This window comes from Paramormyrops kingsleyae, chromosome 9, assembly GCF_048594095.1.
Source record: "Paramormyrops kingsleyae isolate MSU_618 chromosome 9, PKINGS_0.4, whole genome shotgun sequence".
Classification (NCBI taxonomy): Eukaryota; Metazoa; Chordata; class Actinopteri; order Osteoglossiformes; family Mormyridae; genus Paramormyrops; species Paramormyrops kingsleyae.
Genome location: NC_132805.1, coordinates 26,189,348 through 26,210,580, shown reverse-complemented (window position 1 = coordinate 26,210,580; position 21,233 = coordinate 26,189,348). Strand labels below are relative to the sequence as shown.

The following is a 21,233-nucleotide window of genomic DNA, read 5'->3' as shown; positions in this document are numbered from 1 at the left end:
CTCCCCTCGCCGACTCTCACGTGGGGCTGGAGTTACAAGAAGGCTGGACGCATTTTACATTTTTTGTATGTCGAATTTTAGGAGACCTTATCTTTTCTACCTTCCTGTTAGGGTTATTTCGTTTTAATCTGGCACCTTTCCATCATTTTTAAACCCTACAAAACAGGAGGGGCACATCGAGGGTGAAATAATAGCCCCTGAGGAGGGAACTGCCCCGACCTGTTATGAAATTAGTCACAGCAGTGATGCGATACGGATAACAAACCGCTCATATGGACAGACACGCCAGTAAACCGCCTGTATTCACACAGCTAAACACAGCCTTAAGCTGTGGCTTTAGAAACCACGCTAGAACAGGCTGGTTAAGGGAATCTGCTGCACGCCACCACAAAAATGACCCAAAGTCTCTAATTCATGACTCGCTGTTGTTTGAGGCCGTTTATTCTGGCGCAAAGGGCACAACGATTACGTGAGTCTGTTTCTTTTAGGAAATATCTCTAAATGTGTTAATGCTGCAGCTATATCAGAGCTACTTTATTTAGGCTTTATATTTGATACTCATGGCTGAGAATAGTTTAAAAGCAGTATCAGTTCTGGATTTAAATGAGCTTTTTTATACTTGGCTCAGAGAAGGGGGAGTTTATAGGGAGGAAACCACACTAGTGACAGGAGATGACACAGGTATTTATGTCAAAATGGTAGTGCACGTCTGCAAGCCCCTGAACCTGCTCTGGATATGGTTAGAGGATGCATGGATGGATTATATATGCAGATATAATTGTCTGCATGGAATTACCACCTACTGGGAAACTATTTCAGAGAGTCGCCAGTCTGTCAGTCTGTGTTACAAGCAGCTGTTAGGCCACAAAAAGTAGTGGTAATAATAATAATGATAATAATAATCTATAGCAGGTCCTACAAATTACATGCAAATCCAGGCAATGGCAACCCATAAACAGGATGCCTAACTGAATTGTGGGAAATCTCAGTGTCTTTCTTTTCCTGGGTAGGTGCTTCTTTCAAATATGCAGCCATGTGTGTTGCAGTTGTGGCTCTTGTCTCACATCTCTAGAAGTTGTAATCTCGCTTCTGCTCCATGTCTTTGCGTGCCCACTGCAGCATTACATGGGTTTCTCCTGGATTGGCATCCCCTGCAGGGTGCTTTTACCACTGTGTTACCCTGTACTGGGTGAGAGTGTGTAGAAGCTGGCTGGATACTGCAATGGTCTGATTGCACTGCAGCATGCAGGTTGTTCAATAGGAAAGTATATATTGTATAGGTCTATATTCTTTTAGGTATTGTACTCATATAACTTACCAGGAATGTAAATTGTGTAGGTTATTAATACGTTTATGTTTTTCGTATTCAGGTTTGACCTCCTAATATGAAGGAACTTGGCTGATTTCTATGTTTCCTGTCCCTGCGGAAATATGTTGATTTATTTTTAGTTAAAAATGTCTATATTTATTCTATTTTCAGTTAAGTGTGGCGTTTTAATCTTGCTCCCGGGGGGACATTTGTTGAGTGAGTCCGCTTATCAACATTCAGAATTGTACCGTTTTTTTGGGGTGGGGGGTACGTGGTTGACAATCTCGCTGGAGTGCGTAACCATAATTTACCTAGTCATTTGTCATGAATGCCACCAGAAGCACGTTGAAAATCTTTGAGGTGATTTTTTTGTTTTAAAAATTGGCCATTAAAGTTGAACTTTTCTCGTTTGAGCACCGTCAGGTCGATTATTCACCAGCGCCAAAAAGTGGCGTGTTGTTCCGTTTTCAGCATGATATCGTTAAAGAAGCAATAATCTCTGCACATTTGCTTCAGTCAGTTAACAGTAACACCATCTTCGCCATCTGTGAGAAAATGCTGAGGTCATTATGAGGCGATGTGCTTTAGAAAAGTTCGGCATTTCTGTAATTATTTAGGCCAATATGACATGTAGCAGTGCAATCTCATGTTGTCATTCTGGCTATAGTCCCAGACTATATAGGTTACTGTGTATGTGTGTGTCAGTGTACACACAGTGTCTGAGGGTGTGAGAGAGTGTGGGTTGTGTAATTTTTTGATTCCCCCTTTTCTCTTTCTGCCCCCCTCCACGCTGGTAGACGTCACACCGACTTAAAACAAGGATAAAAAGTTGTCGACATGGCGAGAGAGGAAACAACAACCCGGAGAATTTAGCTTTTGCGTAAACGGGGGTAGGGGGGGTAGAGAGAGAAGTGGGTGACAGGGAGAGGAAGGGAGAGGACGGTGACGGCGACATAGAAAGGGTGGGAGGGTGGTGAGGGAGGGAGAGGTGCACGCGAAAGAATTCCCCTTAGTGGCATACCAGCGTTTTCCTTTTCATAGCAGCAACCCGCACTTCAGCGGTCTAATAAACAAACGGATCGGTAAAGGTCGGCGGTTCCTCTACAAGTGGAGGGGAAAGAGGGAGAGGACATCGGCAAAGTATGAAGAGCAAATCTGAGCGCAGGTAAGTCGGCTGAGAGGGACTGACTCGGTGCTCCGCCGCCTGCTCGGGAAAGTGCTGCGGCGCTCGCGGTCCCCAAGTGCGCCTCGGCGCAGCGGCGATCGGCAATATCGCGGCTGGAATTCATATCTGGGACGGATTGCTGAGATGGTCCGCTGAGCTGGTTATAACGCAGATGGTGCTCATTCCACTGTATTTGCTCCCTGTTTGGTGCTACGTGGAAAGCCCCCCCCCCCTTCCCATGGAAAGTACGTTTACAGTTCATAACTTTGCAAAGTTTCTTATGTTGTACAAAGTCCCAGTCGAGGCGGCTAGTGCAACGTGGGCAGAGGGTCCTTCCTGCAGCTCTTCAGTCCTGGATCGCTTTAGCTCCTTTTCCCTTTTAAGCCTTAATTGTATGGTCGGATTTACCTTGGTTTACCGCCGGACAGCCAGTTCACTAGCTGCACTTTACCACAGTGCGGGAAGATTTGTGGTGGATGTTAGGGGTGTAAAAGCGCAGCGGTGTGTCGCGGCGCTGGGTGGGTGCGAAATGTTTCATTAAAATGCTCTACTGCTCACAGGCAGCAATAAGAAACATACACAAAATGCCACTGTCCCGGATAGTTTTATGGGGTGTTTAATAACACTGCAAACGGGATCCATCAGCAACGCCACGATGCTTCATAAACGCATCATTTTTCAAGAACTTGGAGTCCGATAATTGGCATGGTTTGCTTCTTTGGGTTAAAAGATTAATGGTTAAGCCACTTTGGAGAGGAGAATGGTGGGAATTTGATCGGGACATGGCTGGGGTTGGGGGAAAACGGGGCTCTAATCCATCTCCACACCCGGCAACGTGTTCAGGATCAGTGCATGATGCGTTCGTTTTGACCATGGATCTCCTGCAATGAACCGCGCCAATCTGGAGTGACTCCCGAAATCTGCATGGAAATATTTCATCATGTAACACTGTTGCGTGCAATTGGCCAAAGCCTGTGTATAAACAGCTGCTTTAAAAATGGCCGTCATTTTGTTTTTATTGAAATAAGTTTTCAGATATTCGCCATCAAATTCTTGTTTTATTTTACAGCAGTTTTGGAAAAATGAACCCGTCTTTTTTGCCTTATAGCGTGTTGGTGTTGCGGATTTCTCTGCTTATCTGGATTTTTCTGACAAGGGCGGAAGCACGGGTGAGTAATGTCGTTACAGTGAAAGATGGACAGGCTGGGCACAGGGGGGTTAAGTGATTCCTCAATAACAACATATAGCAACCCTTCCATGTACACAGCACTTTGGTATACATACCCGACATGGATTAGATCACAAATTTCTGTAATGCATAGCAGCCCTGATTAGTTTTCGCCGGATTTATCGACTTTGATTGGATGAATTTAAACTTTCATATGTAGCTCTTACATCTTGCGGTCTAGTTTATAATGTAATACAATTTCTGCTCTCGTTCAATATAAAGATGGTTTCCAAAGGCCGTAATGGGAAGGCATTTAATGTAATAGCCTGGGTCACAGCTGTGGTTTTAACAGATTATATAAATGACCAGTGGTGAGTTCTGGAAGCCTTTCTGTGTGGTGATTGGTGGGTGGGTGAGGCTGTGTGTTGGAGGCCTGTTATAGAATGGCGCTTAGTGATTAGTGGGCGGGTGAGGCTGTGTGTTGGTGGCCTGTTACAGAAGGGTGTGTGGTGATTGGTGGGCAGATGAGACAGTGTTGGGGGCCTGTTACAGAAGGGTGTGTGGTGATTGGTGGGCAGACGAGACAGTGTTGGGGGCCTGTTACTGAAGGGTGTGTGGTGATTGGTGGGCAGGTCAGACTGTGATTGGGGGCCTGTTACAGAATGACGCTTAGTGATTTGTGGGCAGATGAGGCTGTATGTTGGGGGCCTGTTACAGAAGAGCGCTTAGTGATTGGTGGGTGGGTGATTGGGGGGCTGTTATAGAAGGGCGTGTGGTGTGAAACACATCTCTCTGCGTGCGTCCAGGTCTCTGGGAGAAAAGCTCGCCAAACCCAGGAGACAGAGGGACTGGAGGCCAGCTGGGGGCCATGGAGCCCGTGGGGGGACTGCTCACAGACGTGTGGCGTGGGCGTGTCCGACCGAAGGAGGCGATGCCTGGCCAAACCCCGCGCCTCGCACAGCTGGGAGCTGCCGGCCTTTCTGTCCCTGGGTCTTCCTAACCACACCCCTGTTGTTTCAGCCATTCGCCCCCACTACCCCTCCCAGTACCCACTAACCGATACGTATGCCTACAGTGGTGGCGAAAGACGCCCTTTCTATTCGCCGTCGTCATCGGCCAATCAGAACGGCAGGCTTCCAGTGTTTAGACGCAGTCAGGGATCTGGTCTTCCTGATCAGGCCAGGCCTGAGGCTCCCCTGTCCTGGAGAGACTTTCCTCCATATAATCAAGAGTCTGTTTCTGTTTATCGTCCTCCCTCCTTCCCCTCCTCCTCCATTAATTATGGGCAGGTGGGAAGGTCCCCCTGGCCACCTGACAGCGAGGGCACTGGCAGAGTTGCTGGGGGCGGGACCAGGAGGTCAGTGCCAGCCAATCAGGATGGAGTGTCTCCCAGAAGGTGAGCAGCAGTTTGTTGCAGATGTTAATCTTTGCAGGTCTGCCATGAAGAAATGTGCACCGTGTTTTGGAGTCGCTGGTTAAAGTATCAACAAGCTGCTACTGTTTTTTTGAATTACTAAAAAAAAGAAATGGCATGAGTTTTCCTGTTAATAGACCAGCCACCTTTGTGCAATAAACTGACTGAGAAATGAGCTTCTTTCTGAGTTCTCCTGCTCTGTCTCCATCTCTCCCACTTGCCTGTCCCTCGCCGTTGCTTCCAGGTCCGTGTCGCCAGGATCCTCCATCCGCCCAGGTCAGTTCGGTTACGGCCGGATGCCCTTCTCTCTGCCTTTGCATCGGCAAAATCGGCAAGCCCGGCACTCCGTCCACGGGGGCAACAGCTCCAGCTCTGCCGCTGCTGCCGAAGAGCCCCCCCCGGCGGGGCACGGCGGTGTGGGTCCGGCTGAACCCAAGGAGCACCCTGGAGCCGAGGAGGACTGGGGGAAGGTAGAGCCAGAGAGGCAGGTGGGGAGGAGCATCACTTCTGCGGGGCTCCCTGACCCCAGACCGGACGAACGTGTTGAGCCGGGTCAAGCAACCACAGATGGCAGGAGCGTCGGACTCCCGCACGGACGCCCAGACGAGGTCCCACCCGGTCTGGTGGAGAGAGACAGGCCCGCCCACTTCATCCCCCGTGTCCGCACGCCGCCCCACCCCAGCCGCGAATGGCAGCCTGAGCGACGGGCCCCATCTCCAAACTCCCACCCGGCCTACCCCCCTTTCTGGCAGCCTGTGCCCCACAGGGAGCCTCTGTACAGCTTTGCTCCCCCCTTGCCCCCCACTCGCCCCCTGCAGCTGCCACCAGGTTCGCCCTCAAACCCTAACATCTGGCTGCCGCCTCCCCAGCAGCCTGGCGAAGAGCCAGAAGGGGGGGGTGAGGCAGCGAGTGAACTGAGGCCAGCTGGAGGCAGATGGAGGCCCGGCGGGCCGCCCCCGCGAAACTTCAAGTGCTCCGGACCAGAGAAGGAGTATCGCCGATGCAGCTCCCAGGTGAGTGCTGGTCAGATATGAAGGTATTTTCATCTTCTTCAGAAACAGACGCTCACAGTCATGACACAGCACATGCAGTGCTTAAATACCGCTTGCGACGCTGGGCCGGGAGTTTGCGGCCAACTGCACTGCACTTTATCAGCATGCTTGCCTACATTTTTTAAGGGGTAGAAGTATTGTCCGTCAGACACCAGCATGATTTGCACATCCTGTGTGTGAAGTAGTTGGTCTGCGATTTACAAGCTGGGGGGGGGGGCAGAGGGGCTGAGAGAGGGCCTGGAAACCTGATGTTTGCTCAGAACTATGTTTTGGCCATTTATCACGTTCACGGAGGTTTGACAGCCATTTTAGTGGGGTTTTGAACCATGTAGGTTCATACATCTACCATGGAAATTGACATGTGCGTGTGTGCCGGCTACTGCAAGATGGATACTGGGTGTTCATATGCTGTCGGTGCGGCTGTAGGCAGTAGGCCGTCCTTTCAGAGATGGAGGTGGGATTTGAACCCGCGCTGCTGGGGGGTGTTATGTGACGTGTCCGCTTCCACAGTGCCATGTCACCCTGCTTTTTGTGAGGCCCTGTGGCATTTATCCTGTATCCACTTTTGAATGCTGGACAGGGGAGGGAAGGGAGGGGGGGCCGATCTGCTAAATCAGTGACATTAGCTTGTCCTGTGGTGTCTGAGTCACTGGGGCGTCGGCCACATATCTTCACTGTTTTGTGTGTGTGGGGGGGGGGGGGGGGGTGACCAGAATGCACATGTGCAGGGGGGTGTGTCTCTTTGTTATATGGGTGCTCTGTGTGTTTGTGTGTGTGTGCGTGTGTGTCCTTTGGAAAGATCAGAGTTGCAGAAGTGAGGGAAAGAGGAAGTGGGAGTGAGGAGGGGTAGAGATGGAGTGAGGCATGTTTTTTTTAGAGGAATGAAAGAGTGCTCTGTGTTCGGCTGTGGGGTCACGCTGGGGGGGGGAACGCAGGGCAGAGGAATAGCGATGTTGGAGGAGGGCACGCATGGCAGAGGAATAGTGACATTTGGGGGGGGGGGGACACACACACGCTAGGCAAAGATTTACCGACGCCGGGGGGGCGGGTTCACAAGGCAGAGGAGTAGAGACACCAGGTACCAACGTGCACGTGCCACGCTGGTGGGGAGTGCTCAGGGGAGGACTGAGGAGGCCTGTGGGGTGAATAAGACCTTTGAGAACCCACCCCCCCCAACACTCAATTATCCCCCCACATCTGTACTGGTGAACAAATATTTACCCTGAAATGAGACAGGGCAGCACTCGACACAACAGCCCCCCAGGATAGAGGAAGCAGCATCCACAGCACGACTTCATGCTCATCTGGTACTGCCCCACCCCCCCAGTCTGAGCTCTCAGTGCTTGGGACAGGGGCTGAAAAGCTGGTTTTTAACGCTGAGGCCCCTTTGCAGCACAGCCACCCGCCACTATAATCCGGTGCCATGCGGACACGGTCACGGTGGGTCACATGACCTCAGACTCATGACTAGTCAGACGTGCCGGTAGATCTGGAAAAGTGAATGATCCGGCAGGGTGGTGGGGTAGTTCGGGTTGCCTTGGCACCTCTGTGTGCGTTTGTTTATGTGTGTGTATGGGTAACTGTCTTTTTGGGGACATCTGTAACAGATGCTGTAAAAAGCAAATGCTTTTGGGGCATCCCCAAGAGATTTATTTAAAAAGCTTTTTTTTTTTTTTTGCCTTTAAAAAAGCTAATAGGAGAATTCCAATGCATTGGATTGATTTGTGTGTGTGTGTGTTTTTTTTTTGTGTGTGTGTGGGTGTGTGTGTGTGTGTGATTGCGTATGTTTCTGTGAGTGTGTGTCTATGAATTAGATGCACTGGATTGGTGTGTGTTTTTCTGTGAGAGTGTTAATGTGATTGTGTGTCTATGTGTGGGTGTGTTTCTGTGAGCATGCATTGGTGTGTTTCTGTGAGTGTGCGTCTGTGTGTGGGTGTATTTCTGTGAGCGTGTATTGGTGTGTTTTTGTGAGTGTGTGTGTGTGGGTGTGTTTCTGTGAGCGTGCATTGGTGTGTTTCTATGAGTGTGTGTGTGTGGATGTGTTTCTGTGAGCGTGTATTGGTGTGTTTCTGTGTGTGTGGGTGTGTGGATGTGTTTCTGTGAGCGTGCATTGGTGTGTTTCTGTGAGTGTGTGTGTGTGGATGTGTTTCTGTGAGCGTTTATTGGTGTGTTTCTGTGTGCGTGGGTGTGTTTCTGTGAGCGTGCATTGGTGTGTTTCTGTGAGTGTGGGTGTGTTTCTGTGAGCGTGCATTGGTGTGTTTCTGTGTGTGTGGGTGTGTTTCTGTGAGCGTGTATTGGTGTGTTTAGAACTGTGTGTGTGGGTGTGTTTCTGTGAGCGTGCATTGGTGTGTTTCTGTGAGTGTGTGTCAGTGTTTCTGTGAGCGTGCATTGGTGTGTTTCTGTGAGTGTGTGTGCTTCTTCCCTCTGTCCCCCCCATGCCCCTGTGTGCCTGTCCGTATCCAGGCCCCTGCTGTGTTTACCCTCTGTACCTCTTCCTCTCTGCGTGTGAACAGCGGCTCCCTGTTTACACAGCCAGTTTAAAGTGTGCATAGTGACTTCCCCCCCGCCGCCCAGCCGGGCAGGGCAGTGCTGGCTCTGTGTTCGCACTCGTCCCAATGTGTCAGGAGCATGGGGTGGGGGGGGGGGCATATGTGGGGATGGTATGCTGTGTCAAGGACAGCGTGGGGGGGACAATGTGTCACGTACAACGTGGGACGGGCAGTGTGTTGGGGACTGCGTGGGGGGGACGATGTGTCAAGTACAACGTGGGGGGGGGGCGGTGTATTGAGGACAGTGTGGGGGGGCGGTGTATTGAGGACAGTGTGGGGGGGACAGTGTGTCGGGGATGGCATGGGTGGAGGGTGTGGGGGGGACAGTGTGTCGGGACAACATGGGGGGGACGGTGTGAGTGAGGGGATGGCACGGGGGGGTGGTGTATTGGGGATAGCGTGAGAGGAGACAGTGAGCAGGGGGAACAGTGTGTTGGGGATGGCATGGGGGGGGGGGGTGTGGGGGATGAGATGGCATGGGGGGGGCCTGAGAGGGATGGCTTGAGCCACCCCCAGCCCCCTTTGAGACGCCGCTGCGCTCCATTCCCCCCTGACCCAGCCGGGACCGTGTGGTCACTGTGTGGTTAGTGAGTGTTTACACAGCACAGCAGAGATATTTACAGCCATTACTGACCACAACGAGCAGTCGAGCCGCAAGCAGGAGCCCGGGCTGGAGTGCGGGGTCACACACTCACCGGCTGTGCAGCTGTTGGCTGTGTTTCCGTGTGCGGGGCGTGTGTGTGTCTCAGAGCCATGGCTCGACCAAAAACGGGAATACAGATGGTGTACGGATTTCTCCACAGGACAATTGTTTGTTGTTGTTTTTTTTTTTTTTTTTTAAAGAATGTGTGGTTGTGTGCTGGGGGGGGTCATTTAGTCTCATCCCGCAAGTAATGTTTGCTCAGTTTGTTTATCAGGCTGCCACCAGCTAGCAGTGTGTTTACGCACTGGAGTGTGTGTCCCCTCATGAGAGAAAGCACACCGACCTTCGTCAGTGTGCTCTGAAATGCTCCAGCTGTTTGCTGCAGCTGTGTGTGGAGATGACTGAGAATCGGATTGCTGAGAGAATTAGGGAGCGGGGAGATGGGGGGGGGGGGGGGTGTCGCTGTGCTGGGGAGGTCAGTGCAAGTGCGAGACTGAACACGGCCATGAGAAACGTAGAAGTCCAAACCCGAATGGCCATGCCAGCCCGCAGACCCTCCACTCTGCTGCGCACATGTGTGTGAGACGCCTGCAGCAAGGTGTCTGTGTCTCTGCTCAGGCTGCTGGAAAGTATCACCATCAAAAGCTGTAACTGGCAATATTTACTGCCCTCCTCCAACTCCGTACTCTCCACAAGGCGGTTAATGTATCCATGTGTCTGTCTGTTTGTATTAGTGCGTCGGTGATTTTTTTCGGCGTTGTACTTTCAATTCCAGCAGGTGTGCCCAGGGGGCGCCGTGGACCCTAGGGTGGAGCAGTGCTCGTCCTTCAACAGCCAGGAGTTCATGGGCAGGCTGTATGACTGGGAGCCCTTCACTGAGGGTAAGTTAGAGGTGGGAGGGCAGCAATCCAATGTAGGTTTCTGTACCAGGGGGGTGTATTCCACGAGTCGCAGCACACTGGGAGCTTGAGGGAGGGGCTGAATAATTACCAAAAATAAACTTTATATTTTCTAGCCACCCTGTTTTTAAGATCCCCAACATTTGTGTCTTCTGACGACATAAAAAAAAATGGAAACACTTTAACTTATTAAATCTGGTTTGCCAGTCGATCTGCTGGGACCCCCCCCCCCCCCCCTCTCCCAAATCCCTAACCTGCACCCACCTGCCTGGCAAGCTTTACTGCCCCTGACTGGAACCCCAACACTATATTACCTGGGTTAAGCTCCACCCCCTATGGGCTGAATCACCAATCTGGTTCTGCGTCACGCGTGTTCCTCTGTTATGGAGTTTGGTGGATTCCTGGATTTCACCTGCGGCATCTGATCCATCAGCCCCCCCCCCCCAGTGACCCCCACCTGAGGCACATGGGGTGAAATTAATTACGCACAGAGCTTCATAATCGGGCGACTGTGCGTCCCGGGGAGTCAGACTCGTTAGGGCAGTGCTTTTAGCGGGAGGTGTTAATGACGTTAATGATATATTTCTCAGAGTGCTGTGAGCCCCCGTGAATTTGTGCCAGAAGCAGATTTACGATCTGTTTCAGCTTATTAAGCAGAAAGGCGTAAACAGAGGCATCAAAACTGCACGGTGACTCCACGGGGCGGCGGGGGGTCGTCGAAGGGAAGGTCATACAGCCTGGGGGGGTCTGAAGAAATGAAACCTAGTGCTTGGTAGGTTTGGTAAACTTTAGAGTTGACAAAAGTGCAGAAAGAGAGAATGAGGTTTCTGAGGGTGACGGTGGAAGGGATGGTGGCAGTTTGATGGGAGGATGGCAGGGACAGGCCATGATGCCCCCCAGGCTGACTTGGGGGGGTGGAGTTAGCAGACGTCCAGGAGGAAATGCCGTCCTTCTTGGCCTTCATTTTCGCAGAAGGCATCACAGCCCCATTTCTGCCTCTCTCGCAAATGTCTGTCACGCTCTCTCTTACTCTCTCTCTATTTCTCCCTCTCTTTCGCTCTTCCTTGTTGTCTCGGTTTCCTTCTGTCTCCCTCTCCGTCTCCCTGTCCTGCTCTGATTCTCCCTCCCTCTGTTTCCCTCTTTTTTCTCTTCCTCCCTCCCTCCTTCGTTGTCCTTACCGCCAAGTCCCTCCACCCAGCTCCCTCAGCGAATCGACAGGATTTTTTAAGAGTGAGATAAAGAGGGCCAGAGAGATCGGGGGTGGGGGGGCTTGGGGACAGATCAAGGCTGGAAAAGGGAGGCGGGGGGGGGGCAGCTCTGGGAACAGGCTGCAGTAACTGAGAAGTGTAAAGGGAGATCGGCGGCCGGAGCGCTTTAGGGGAAGGGATACCAGCATGGTGTGGGAACGCAGCCCCCGCAGGCTGGGGAGACACGTGCATAGAACAGACACACCTCCACACCTTGTGTGTGTGTGTGTGTGTGTGTGTGTGTGTACGCGTGCATTCCCTGACCCCTAACCCTACCGGACAGAGACTGACTTTGACTCCGACTCTGATAACAAACGGCCAGCCCCGCTCTCCGTAACCCAGCAAATGGTGTCTCTCGGGACACACTGGGGGGCGCTCCGGAGCGTGCTGGGGGAAGTGCACCAGAACTGGCAGAACACATCCATTCATTCATGGCAATGTATAGTCTACATAATTTCAGTCCATAACAGGGATCACACTCTCATAAAAACAGGGATAACTGTATAAATACCACAGCTCGAACCCAGAGCCGTGCAGGTGCATGTCTACAGTGCTACCCATGGAATCCCAGTGGCGCCCTCTAGGTAATTTACGTAACAGTTCACTGGGATGAATTTCCGTTGCATTCACAGGAAGACAAAGGATGGAGTGCAGAGTGGAGATGGATTCGGCTCTCTTAGTGTCTCTCCCACCACTGAAATTCAATCTTCCTCTTAAAGGTTCTGAAGCAAAATGAGCCCAGCGGCCTTTCCTAGGAATCCTGGCCGTTTTGGACTGTCGGAGTCTCCGCAGCTAAAGACGGCCCCTTGTGGATAGTAATGAGGAATCCGGTTTACAGCACACACGTGTTCTTACAACAATGCTACGTCTGACATGGCTAGTGTTTGCACATTCATATCAGCTTCGTGTAACAAGGGAGTCTGTAAACAGGACTTGTTTTTTTAGATTCCACGTTGAAACAGACATTTCTACTGAAATGTCCTCAAGGGATATTTTTGTATCATTTCGTTCTGTTTAAGCACGTACAATAGATAGGAGCCTGCTTACTATACAAAGGAAAAAATAATTGTTTGAATCCTGTAGGCGCATGTAAACTCTTCAGAACACTGGAACTAGGATCAAAGTGTTCTCAGTGCTTTTTGAGGGCGGGGGCTGACTGCTACACCAGGGCCCGGCTTTGGGATTGGACCTCGACAGCTGAGGTATATAAACAGAAGCTGTATGTGAGGGGGCCGGCTAGAGGGGCTGAGCTCTCCAGCATAACACCATTCGGAGCTCGTCAGATGGGAGCCCCGAACTTGACAGTTGAGGCTCACATTGTTCTGGGTTTGTATACCTCCCTCCCCCCCCGCCCCCCAATTCCATCTCCCTGTCATTTGTATAGAGCCCGAGATAGCAGCCTGTATTTTTAGACTGAATGTACTCCACTGTCTGCGTGCTAATCTCAGCCCGATAGCAGAGAGAGCCGAGCAGCGGGGTTGGGGGGGGGCGTGGCATTGGCCCACTATTCTCTCTCTCTCTCACCCTCTCTTTCTCTGTCTTTGTTGCTTTCTTTTTCTCAGTCTCTCTCTCGCTTCCTGCTCAACCATCCTGTCACTGTCTCCACTCTAATCTCACTAAGATAACTGTAACAGAACAGGAAAGCAGGCACTTCGAGTGGGGGGGGCGGGCGATGGCTGGGGGGGGGGGGGTTAGGGTGGGAACATTCTTTCACATTTTCTGGCACTCGTGCTCAGAAGTCAAAAGTGACCACTGGTGCATTATGGGAGAGAAGCTGGCCTCCCCGTGGGTGCGTGTACCTGCAGTGTCTGTGTGTCCGGATCCTGACAGGGGGGCGGGGCAGAGTCGGGTTGGTTGGCGACCGCAGAGTGGGAGAGCCAGGCGATCAAAGGATGCCTGTTCCCACCCCCAATACGCTGCTGCCTTCAGAGCTGGCAGCAGGTCACCTGGCTTCGTTCCCACATTGACACACCCTCGCCTTTCCCTGACCGCTTCACCTGTTTCAAGTGGATACCGGTGATGAGTTACACAGACTCTCTCCCTCCCCCCACTCACAACTCCTTCACAGACTTTTTGATCTCATTCCATCCATCTTCCTTTCCCCTTTTTAGGTCCCCCCACTCTGTCGGGAGGGACAGACTCGCTTTATATAAAGTCTGCTTTTGGTTTCCTGAACGCATGAATGTCAACTAGCATTTCTCATAGAGCATGACCCACATGTCTGACTACCAGATACCTTCTCTGTATCAGACACTAATACCCGCTCTGTATCAGACACTAATACCCGCTCTGTATCAGACACTAATACCCGCTCTGTATTAGACACTGATGCCCAACATTTATCAGACACTGATACTCGCTCTGTAACACGCTGATACCCACTCTGTATCAGAAACCCTTATATACCCTCTATATCAGACACTGATGTCCACTCATCATTAAACACTGACACTTACTCCTTATCAGACATTGATACCCAGCATTTATCAGACACTAATAGCCGCTCTGTAACAGACACTGATATCCGCTCTACATCAGACACTGATACCCAGCATTTATTGGACACTGATACTCTGTATCAGACACTGATACCTGCTCTTTATCAGACACTAATACCCAGCATTTTTAGGCACTAATACCTGCAGTGTATCAGACACTGATACCCGCTCTGTATCATTATCAGACACTGATATCTGTTCTGTAACAGACACTGATACCTGCTCTTTACCAGGCTGAAACCCAGCTTTTGTAGACACTCATACCCGCACTGTATCAGACACTGATACCCGCTCTTTAGCAGACACTGATAAACACTCTGTATCCGACACTGCGACTGCTCCCTGTCTCCTTTTCAGTGGGTGCTGTTCAACAGTGTGAGCTCACCTGCCGGCCTGCGGGTTTCCGATTCTACGTACGGCAGGCAGATGCGGTGAGAGATGGCACGCCTTGCGTTAACAGCACCGTGGCCGGCGTGTGCGTGGGTGGGCACTGCCTGGTAAGCAGGGCGAATAGGACGTCACTGGACCTGTGGGGGAGGGGTGCCACATCTGGCAGCGTGACTCTTGTGATCTCACCAGTGCTGCCCTATCCCCCCACACCCCCCGTTTCTGGCCAGAGCGAGGGCTGTGATGGCATTCTGGGTTCAGGCCTGGTGCGGGACCGGTGCGGTGTATGCGGGGGCAGGGATGCATCCTGCCGGAGAGTTTCCGCAACCTTCAATGACACCAGCGTGCCCCTGGGCTACCATCACATCCTGGACATCCCCGTGGGAGCGACAGCCATCAACATCACAGAAAGGAAGGCCAGCCCCAACTACCTGGGTGAGACTCCATCAAGTGCCTGAAAATTACAGAGGGGGACATTTTTTGATCAAACAGAGTGCAGACTCCATTAATTTCTTGGCAGCACTTGTACAAAGCTTATGTCATGTACTGATGCCAGGAAGACTTTCTGAATACACTGCATTGGAGAGCAAAACATGGAGCGATTCTCATGTGACTCCTGCATGCGTTTCTACCGGCCCATATATGTGGGCCGGTCCTGGGTCCATTTATGCCCTCGGTGGTTCACTTGTTTGGATCCTCCGGAATGTGTCGGTTCTGTTTGACCCCCTGCCCACCCCCCCCCCAGCTCTGCGCAGTGGTACAGGCCAGTCTGTGGTGAATGGCCGCTGGGCAGTGGACCCTCCCGGGGAGTATCAGGCGGGGGGCACCACCTTCTCCTACAGCCGGCCACGGGCCAGCGCCGAGGGGAGGGACGATGGCGCGGGGGAGACACTGATGGCCCCCGGCCCCACCAGCACTTTGCTGAAGCTCTATGTAAGTAGCTGCTGGGGAGTAATGCCACTGCTGATTGGTGATGGAACTTCTGTGTGCTTTTTTCTGATTGGTTGAATATTCACATTACTTAAGCTATTGGCTCGTGGTAAATATAAGTGATCTGTTTTATTTCTGCTACATATTTGGTTTAGTATGCCTGGGGAATTACTGGAACTTTTTTATGATGATAGAATAATCTGTGATTTCTTCCCTGATCTTCTCTCCGTGTGGCAGATCATCCACCATCGAAAAAATCCAGGGATCGACTATGAGTTCTACATCCCGGTGGAGAGCGAGCAGGGCGGAGAGCAGAGAGGCCTCCGCCAGGAGATAGGTGAGCGCTGCCCGGGTCTCCAGCCGCGACTGGGAATCGTTACCGTATGTCTGACTGTTTCACGGCAGACGCGGCTGAAATTCCAGTCAGTTTGGCAGACAGGCCTGGAGTGAGTCCCTGAGTTCTGTCAGTCTGTCTGCAACACTGACGGCTGAACCTTCACGCAAATCCAAGCCAGCTTTTTTTTTGGCTTTTAAACCCTCTCTCTCTTTCCCTTCTTCTTTCTCTGTCTCTCACTCTTTCCCCCTCACTTTCTGTCTCCCCCCCTCTCCCCGCATCCCACTTCACCTCTCCTCCTCACTTTCATCCACCTCACTGTCTCTGACTTTCACTCTGCTGCCCCCTACAGGTGTCCGCTCTCCGGTGTTGGACAGCTCCATCCCCGGTGCCCCGCCCCCTGCCCTGTCTCCCGCGGCACGGTCCTGGGCTCCTGAACAGCCCCGGGCACAAGGCCTGGGCCCCAGCCGCAACGCCCGCATCCCACCACGCACCGACCAGCCTCTCGACACGCAGCCGCCATTCATCTGGAGGAGGGGCCTGCTCACTGAGTGTTCTGCCTCCTGTGGCAAAGGTCAGTAGCTGCCGCCTGCTACATTAGTACTGACATCTATCTCCCAATCACTTCTGTACCCTCACCTGTATATGTGTGTCAATACATGGGTTTGAACCTCCCAATGTCTGGCTACAATTGTGTTCGCACAAGTATGGTCAAACCTGCCTTTGCTATTTCGAGTCTTGTTGTAATATGTCGCCACCATGTGGTTACCAAAGGAATTGCACCACACTGCTCTTTTCAGCACAGTGCTAAGGCCCGTTAATTAAATACACGTGATTAATGTCCCCTCTGCCATTTCCGCCAGGCACTCAGCACAGGATTGTGTACTGTGTCAACCGTCACACCGAACAGGAAGTGCCAGAAATTAAATGTGACTCTGCTACGAAGCCAGATACAGAGGAGGAGCCCTGTAACCTCCACCCATGTCCACCATTGTAAGTGTGTGTGTGTGTTTGTACGCATGTGTGTGTTTGTGTTTGTGTGTGTGTTTGTGCGCTGTTAATGGAATAGTGGAAATTACCACCAAATTATCCATCCAATCATTCATCCAAATAATTTTTTCCTATAACATGTCACCTCTAGGTATTGGTGCGATATAATTTCATCAAAATCCTTTATGATAAAAACGCCTCATTTGGCTGTCGTCCAATCCAGTCTGCGATGACTGCTGACGGGTAACAGAGAACCCCCCCCCCCCCCCAACTGAGTGAGGACGACACCCTGCTCACAGACACGTTAAGACCCTTTAAAACTGCCTTTAAAGACCTGATCAATAGGAATTCATTAGATCCTCAGCATAACAGAATTAACTCCGTCCTTCTGGCCCCTTAAATAATAGAGCTGCCGCTGTGGCGTGATTTCCTGACGCGTGGGATTTTCTGGCCGTTTGCGCCGCTAAGCAGGACTGAAGTTACCGCCGTGTCACAAATTACCGTGGTACAATCTTGTACACAAGCAGAGTCGTTTGCTGCTGTCTGTTGCTAGCTGATTTGTGGGCTGCCGTAATTACTGAAGCATGTTTTATCCACGTCTTACTGGGCACATACCCCCTCCCCCCTGCCTTCCCCCATGGCCTCGCCCACATTCCCGCAGCTGGGAGGTGGGCTCCTGGTCCGACTGCAGTGTCACCTGCGGCTCCGGGCTCCAGCAGAGGCAGGTCCAGTGCAGACAGAGCTTCGGGAACCGCTCCACCATGGTGCACCCCCAGCGCTGCTCCTCGCTGGTCCGGCCCAATGCCACACAGCCGTGCCACCCCCGCGTCTGCTCACAGTGGGAGATCCGCACCAACTGGAGTGCAGTGAGTGGGCGAGCGCCATTAGCAGCAGGAGAGGGGTGTTCTCGGTGCCCATGCGGTCGTTCACATGATCTGTCCTGTCCCACTTACCAGTGCTCCGTGGACTGTGGCTCAGGGAAGAGGACTCGCAGTGTCCGCTGTGTCAGTAACCAGGGCAACATTGTGAGTGACAGGGAGTGCAGTACCAGGCTCCGCCCCCAGGGCACAGAGGACTGTCACATGGGGCCCTGTATCACAAACTGGTACTTCACTGATTGGACGCAGACTGTGAGTATGCTGAAATCACGCTCCGCTGTGCCAGCACATTGAGTACACTGAGTACCTGGTGACCCCTTCCGCGTGATATGAATAGCACAGATTTACTCTTCGTAACCTAGGAGACCAGCAGACTGGTCACAGAGTTTGTACCTAGTAGGTAATGAGGGGACTGAGTGTAACTGGGCTGGGGGGGGAGGTCATGCCCCTTTCTGTGTGAGGCGCTCAGCTTGTGGGGGGGTGAGTCATACAGTATAAAGCACTAAGTGAAAAAAGTTAATTGCTGCATGTTTTTAGCATGTGCGGGAGAAGTGACTCACCCCTGAGACCCCTGCTTCACCCCCATTCTCCACCTCTCTCTCCTTCCTCCATCTCTCCCTCCTTCATCTGTCTTCTTTTTCTTTCTCCAATCTTCTCCATCTTGGCCTCTCTTCCTTCATTTCCATCTCCCTCGCTTTCTGCCCCTCTGTCTCTGTTCTCTCTCTTCATCTTCTCCTCCCTCCTTCTCTTCTCTCTCACTCCGCACTTCCTTTTAGTGCTCCGCCCAATGTGGGCCCGGCATCCAGAGGCGGGAGGTGCTGTGTCTGTCCAGCGGGGGAGGTGGAGGTGACTGCATGGGAGAGAAGCCACTAGATATGAAGGCTTGCAATGGGGGCCGCTGTCTCCCCGTTGAGCTGTGGTACACTGGACCCTGGAGCCCGGTGAGAAGGGGAGGGTGGAGCCAGACAAAGGCTGCAATAGCCATAAGGCGTCCGGGCGGATGTTAATACCGCTGATCGCATCTTTATCTATGAAACAGTGCAGCTCCTCATGTGGGAATGGAACCCAGCGTCGGGACGTCATCTGTGTCCAGAAACTGGGGAGCGATTTTAACGTGACACCATCTGCTAGCTGCGCGCACCTGGAGAAGCCGGCCCTGGTGCAGACTTGTGAGGTTGGGCCCTGCGGGCCGCAGTGGTTCACCACCGAGTGGAGCGCGGTGAGGAGGGCGGCTGGCTGGGGCGTGGCCTCTGTTCCTAGAGGATGAATCCGCCCCCGTTTCACCGAGATCCCCTCTGTCTCCCCCCAACATTCAGTGTTCCCGCTCATGTGGCAGAGGCTCCCAGACGAGGGAGGTGCGCTGTCTGACGGTGGATAGGCGGCCCAGCCTGGCCTGTGACGCTTCCTCTAGGCCGGAGAGGGAACAGCCGTGTAACACCCTACCCTGCGGCCCGCAGGTCTCAGGTACCCAGCCATCCCCCCCAGCCCTGAGTGCCCCATGCTCCCCACCTTCTCATTCTGACCTCCCCCATTGTGACCCCCCTTCCAGATGAAAACTGCAAGGACAAGAGACATAACTGCATGATGGTGGTGCAGGCCCGCCTCTGTGTGTACTCCTACTACAAGACAGTGTGCTGTGCATCCTGCTCTCAGAGCACGCAGAGGGCCCGCAGGCAGTGACCCCCCCCCCCTTCCCCGCCACTCCCTGGAAGTGTGCTTTCTGCCCTGTCGTGTAGGTAACACCCATCTCGCACCCTGCTCTCTGACATAGCATTTCATATGCGCCAAAGAGGAAATCCCAGAAGCGGGCAGTGGAGACCCTCACTCTTCGGGCAACCATGGCAACCATGGGGGTATCCACAGGGCCCACCGGAACTGTACCCCAACACCGTGGATGAGTAACGCTGTGTCACATGTGTCACGGCGGTGGTTACGTCACAGGAAACGCAAATTCATTTCAGTGGAGAGGTGAGGGGGCAGGTTAACCAGCAGCCTGAGAAATACTTTAGTCTCCTAAACCCCCATCACCCTCATGGTAGTTATAGCACCATCCTGAGGTAGGAATGAGCGAGTCCGGCTCCATGCTGCAGTCACTGAGTACGAGCAAACTTCATCTCTCCTTTGCCTGACCGTTTGCCCCCATTCTAAGTTACATAAGCGCTCCTGCTCTCAGAATATTGGCAGAAAATACCTTTTAATCACTCTGAATGTACAGGACAGATGTTTCCCTGAGGCACAAAAAACGAAATAATTTCACAGAGAAATGAAATGTTTACAGCATTAGTGTGCCTTAGCTGCATCACTCACCCAGAAAGGGGTGATTCTGTGCACAGGCCGCACCGCAGCCTCTGTCCCGTGTCGCGTCGTTATCCGTCTGCGCAGACATACATGCCCCTGCTTAGATTCCCATTGTCTCTCTGAATGCCCAGAACCAAACCCTAACCCCTATGTTAGTACCTGCCAACCAGCCCTCTGATCTGTGAGATGTCACACTGTCCACTCTTTGCTTGGATTTTATGTATAGAAACATTTGTTGTTACTGTTTTGTTGTGATGTTTGTTCGGTGTTTAGAGACACACACACACACGTGTATCAAGTATATTTTTAAGGCAATGTTATATTTTTATACATATATTTTGGCTATATTTACATATTCTCTTCTGGTAAAAAAAAATATTACACCACATTCACATTACTAAAATTGTTAATGCTCTTCACCTCCCTATATATTTATATTAATATATATTGCAACTGAGATATTGAAATTCACATATAATGCAATAGACTTTTTTGGTTATTAAAGTGTTAATATATTACTGAACACATTTGTTTTTAAGACATTTTGGAGCAGCTGGAGGGGGGACTCGCTGTGCTCCTCCTGAAGTGCTCAGTACAACGTGGGTCGCGATTAATGGATAAAAATGTCACTCATTTTGGGAAAACGCTTTGGGTGCCAGTTAGATCAATGGTATTTTCTAAGGCTTCGCATTTCAAATTACCGAGAACCTCTCGTTTAAGAATCACGTGTGAAATGATGACTTTGCATTTCAGGACCCCAAAAGCATCTGTATCTGGACAAATCTGATGTTTGCGGTAAGAACGCACTGTATGTAACACCAACTGGAATAGGTATGCAAATCACACCTGACCTCAGTGACCTGTGTGACGTATCACCAGTGTTGTGTCATACCCAGTGGTTTCTGAAGGATTGATAGAGATGAGTTGAGGCTTTACATGATCGTGACGGCAAACAGTGGCGTTATTAGGGATGGGCTTTTACTGTGGTGGAGAGGACTAATTGGGACTCAGCTGCAGGATACGGACAGTTCAGGATCAGACTGAGCGAAATTCATCTGTCTGACACAGATGATGAAATTCTTACGGATTCCGCTAATACCCAGATACGTGTGTATGTATGGATGTGTATTCGCTGTGTTTTTATTTTCCTTTGTGTCAAGAATTGCTTTATTAGAAATGAAACTTTTATATTTAAAAGGCAGAAAATCAATAGTAATTTATCTATTATAAAAAAAACACATAATTTATTTTTGTCTTCTGAAGGAGCTTTGCTATGTTACTGTTCGACTTCTGCTGAGGTCGATTGGTCCTTTTTACATTTTCAAAAGATAAACAGGAATGTTATCACACTGCCTCGTTTGAAATAAATGATTAATTAAACATCTGATGTGTCAATTTATTAGCTTTTTTGCTGTATGTGTTCTTTCATTCCTAACATTTTGCAATGCTTTTTCAATAATCGAAATATTAAA

At 51.2% G+C, this 21,233-nt stretch overlaps 1 protein-coding gene across 2 annotated transcripts; it reads left to right on the top strand.

The window, feature by feature from the left end:
• The first annotated feature begins 1,627 nt into the window (after positions 1 to 1,627).
• Positions 1,628 to 21,145, top strand: adamtsl4 (ADAMTS-like 4). 2 transcript variants are annotated; one of them, XM_023830043.2, is made up of 17 exons: positions 1,628 to 2,474; positions 3,583 to 3,643; positions 4,449 to 5,038; positions 5,301 to 6,069; positions 10,079 to 10,181; positions 14,302 to 14,441; positions 14,562 to 14,766; positions 15,077 to 15,264; positions 15,499 to 15,598; positions 15,948 to 16,169; positions 16,459 to 16,588; positions 17,247 to 17,451; positions 17,542 to 17,715; positions 18,240 to 18,404; positions 18,503 to 18,682; positions 18,780 to 18,927; positions 19,013 to 21,145. In XM_023830043.2, exons 1-17 carry the CDS (start codon positions 2,452 to 2,454, stop codon positions 19,141 to 19,143), a joined length of 3,534 nt encoding a protein of 1,177 aa, XP_023685811.1. In that variant the 5' UTR covers positions 1,628 to 2,451; the 3' UTR covers positions 19,144 to 21,145. The 2 variants fall into 2 exon arrangements, with proteins under 2 accessions (XP_023685811.1, XP_023685810.1); XM_023830042.2 differs by having other exon boundaries at positions 1,630 to 2,474; positions 10,076 to 10,181.
• The last annotated feature ends 88 nt before the right edge of the window (positions 21,146 to 21,233 follow it).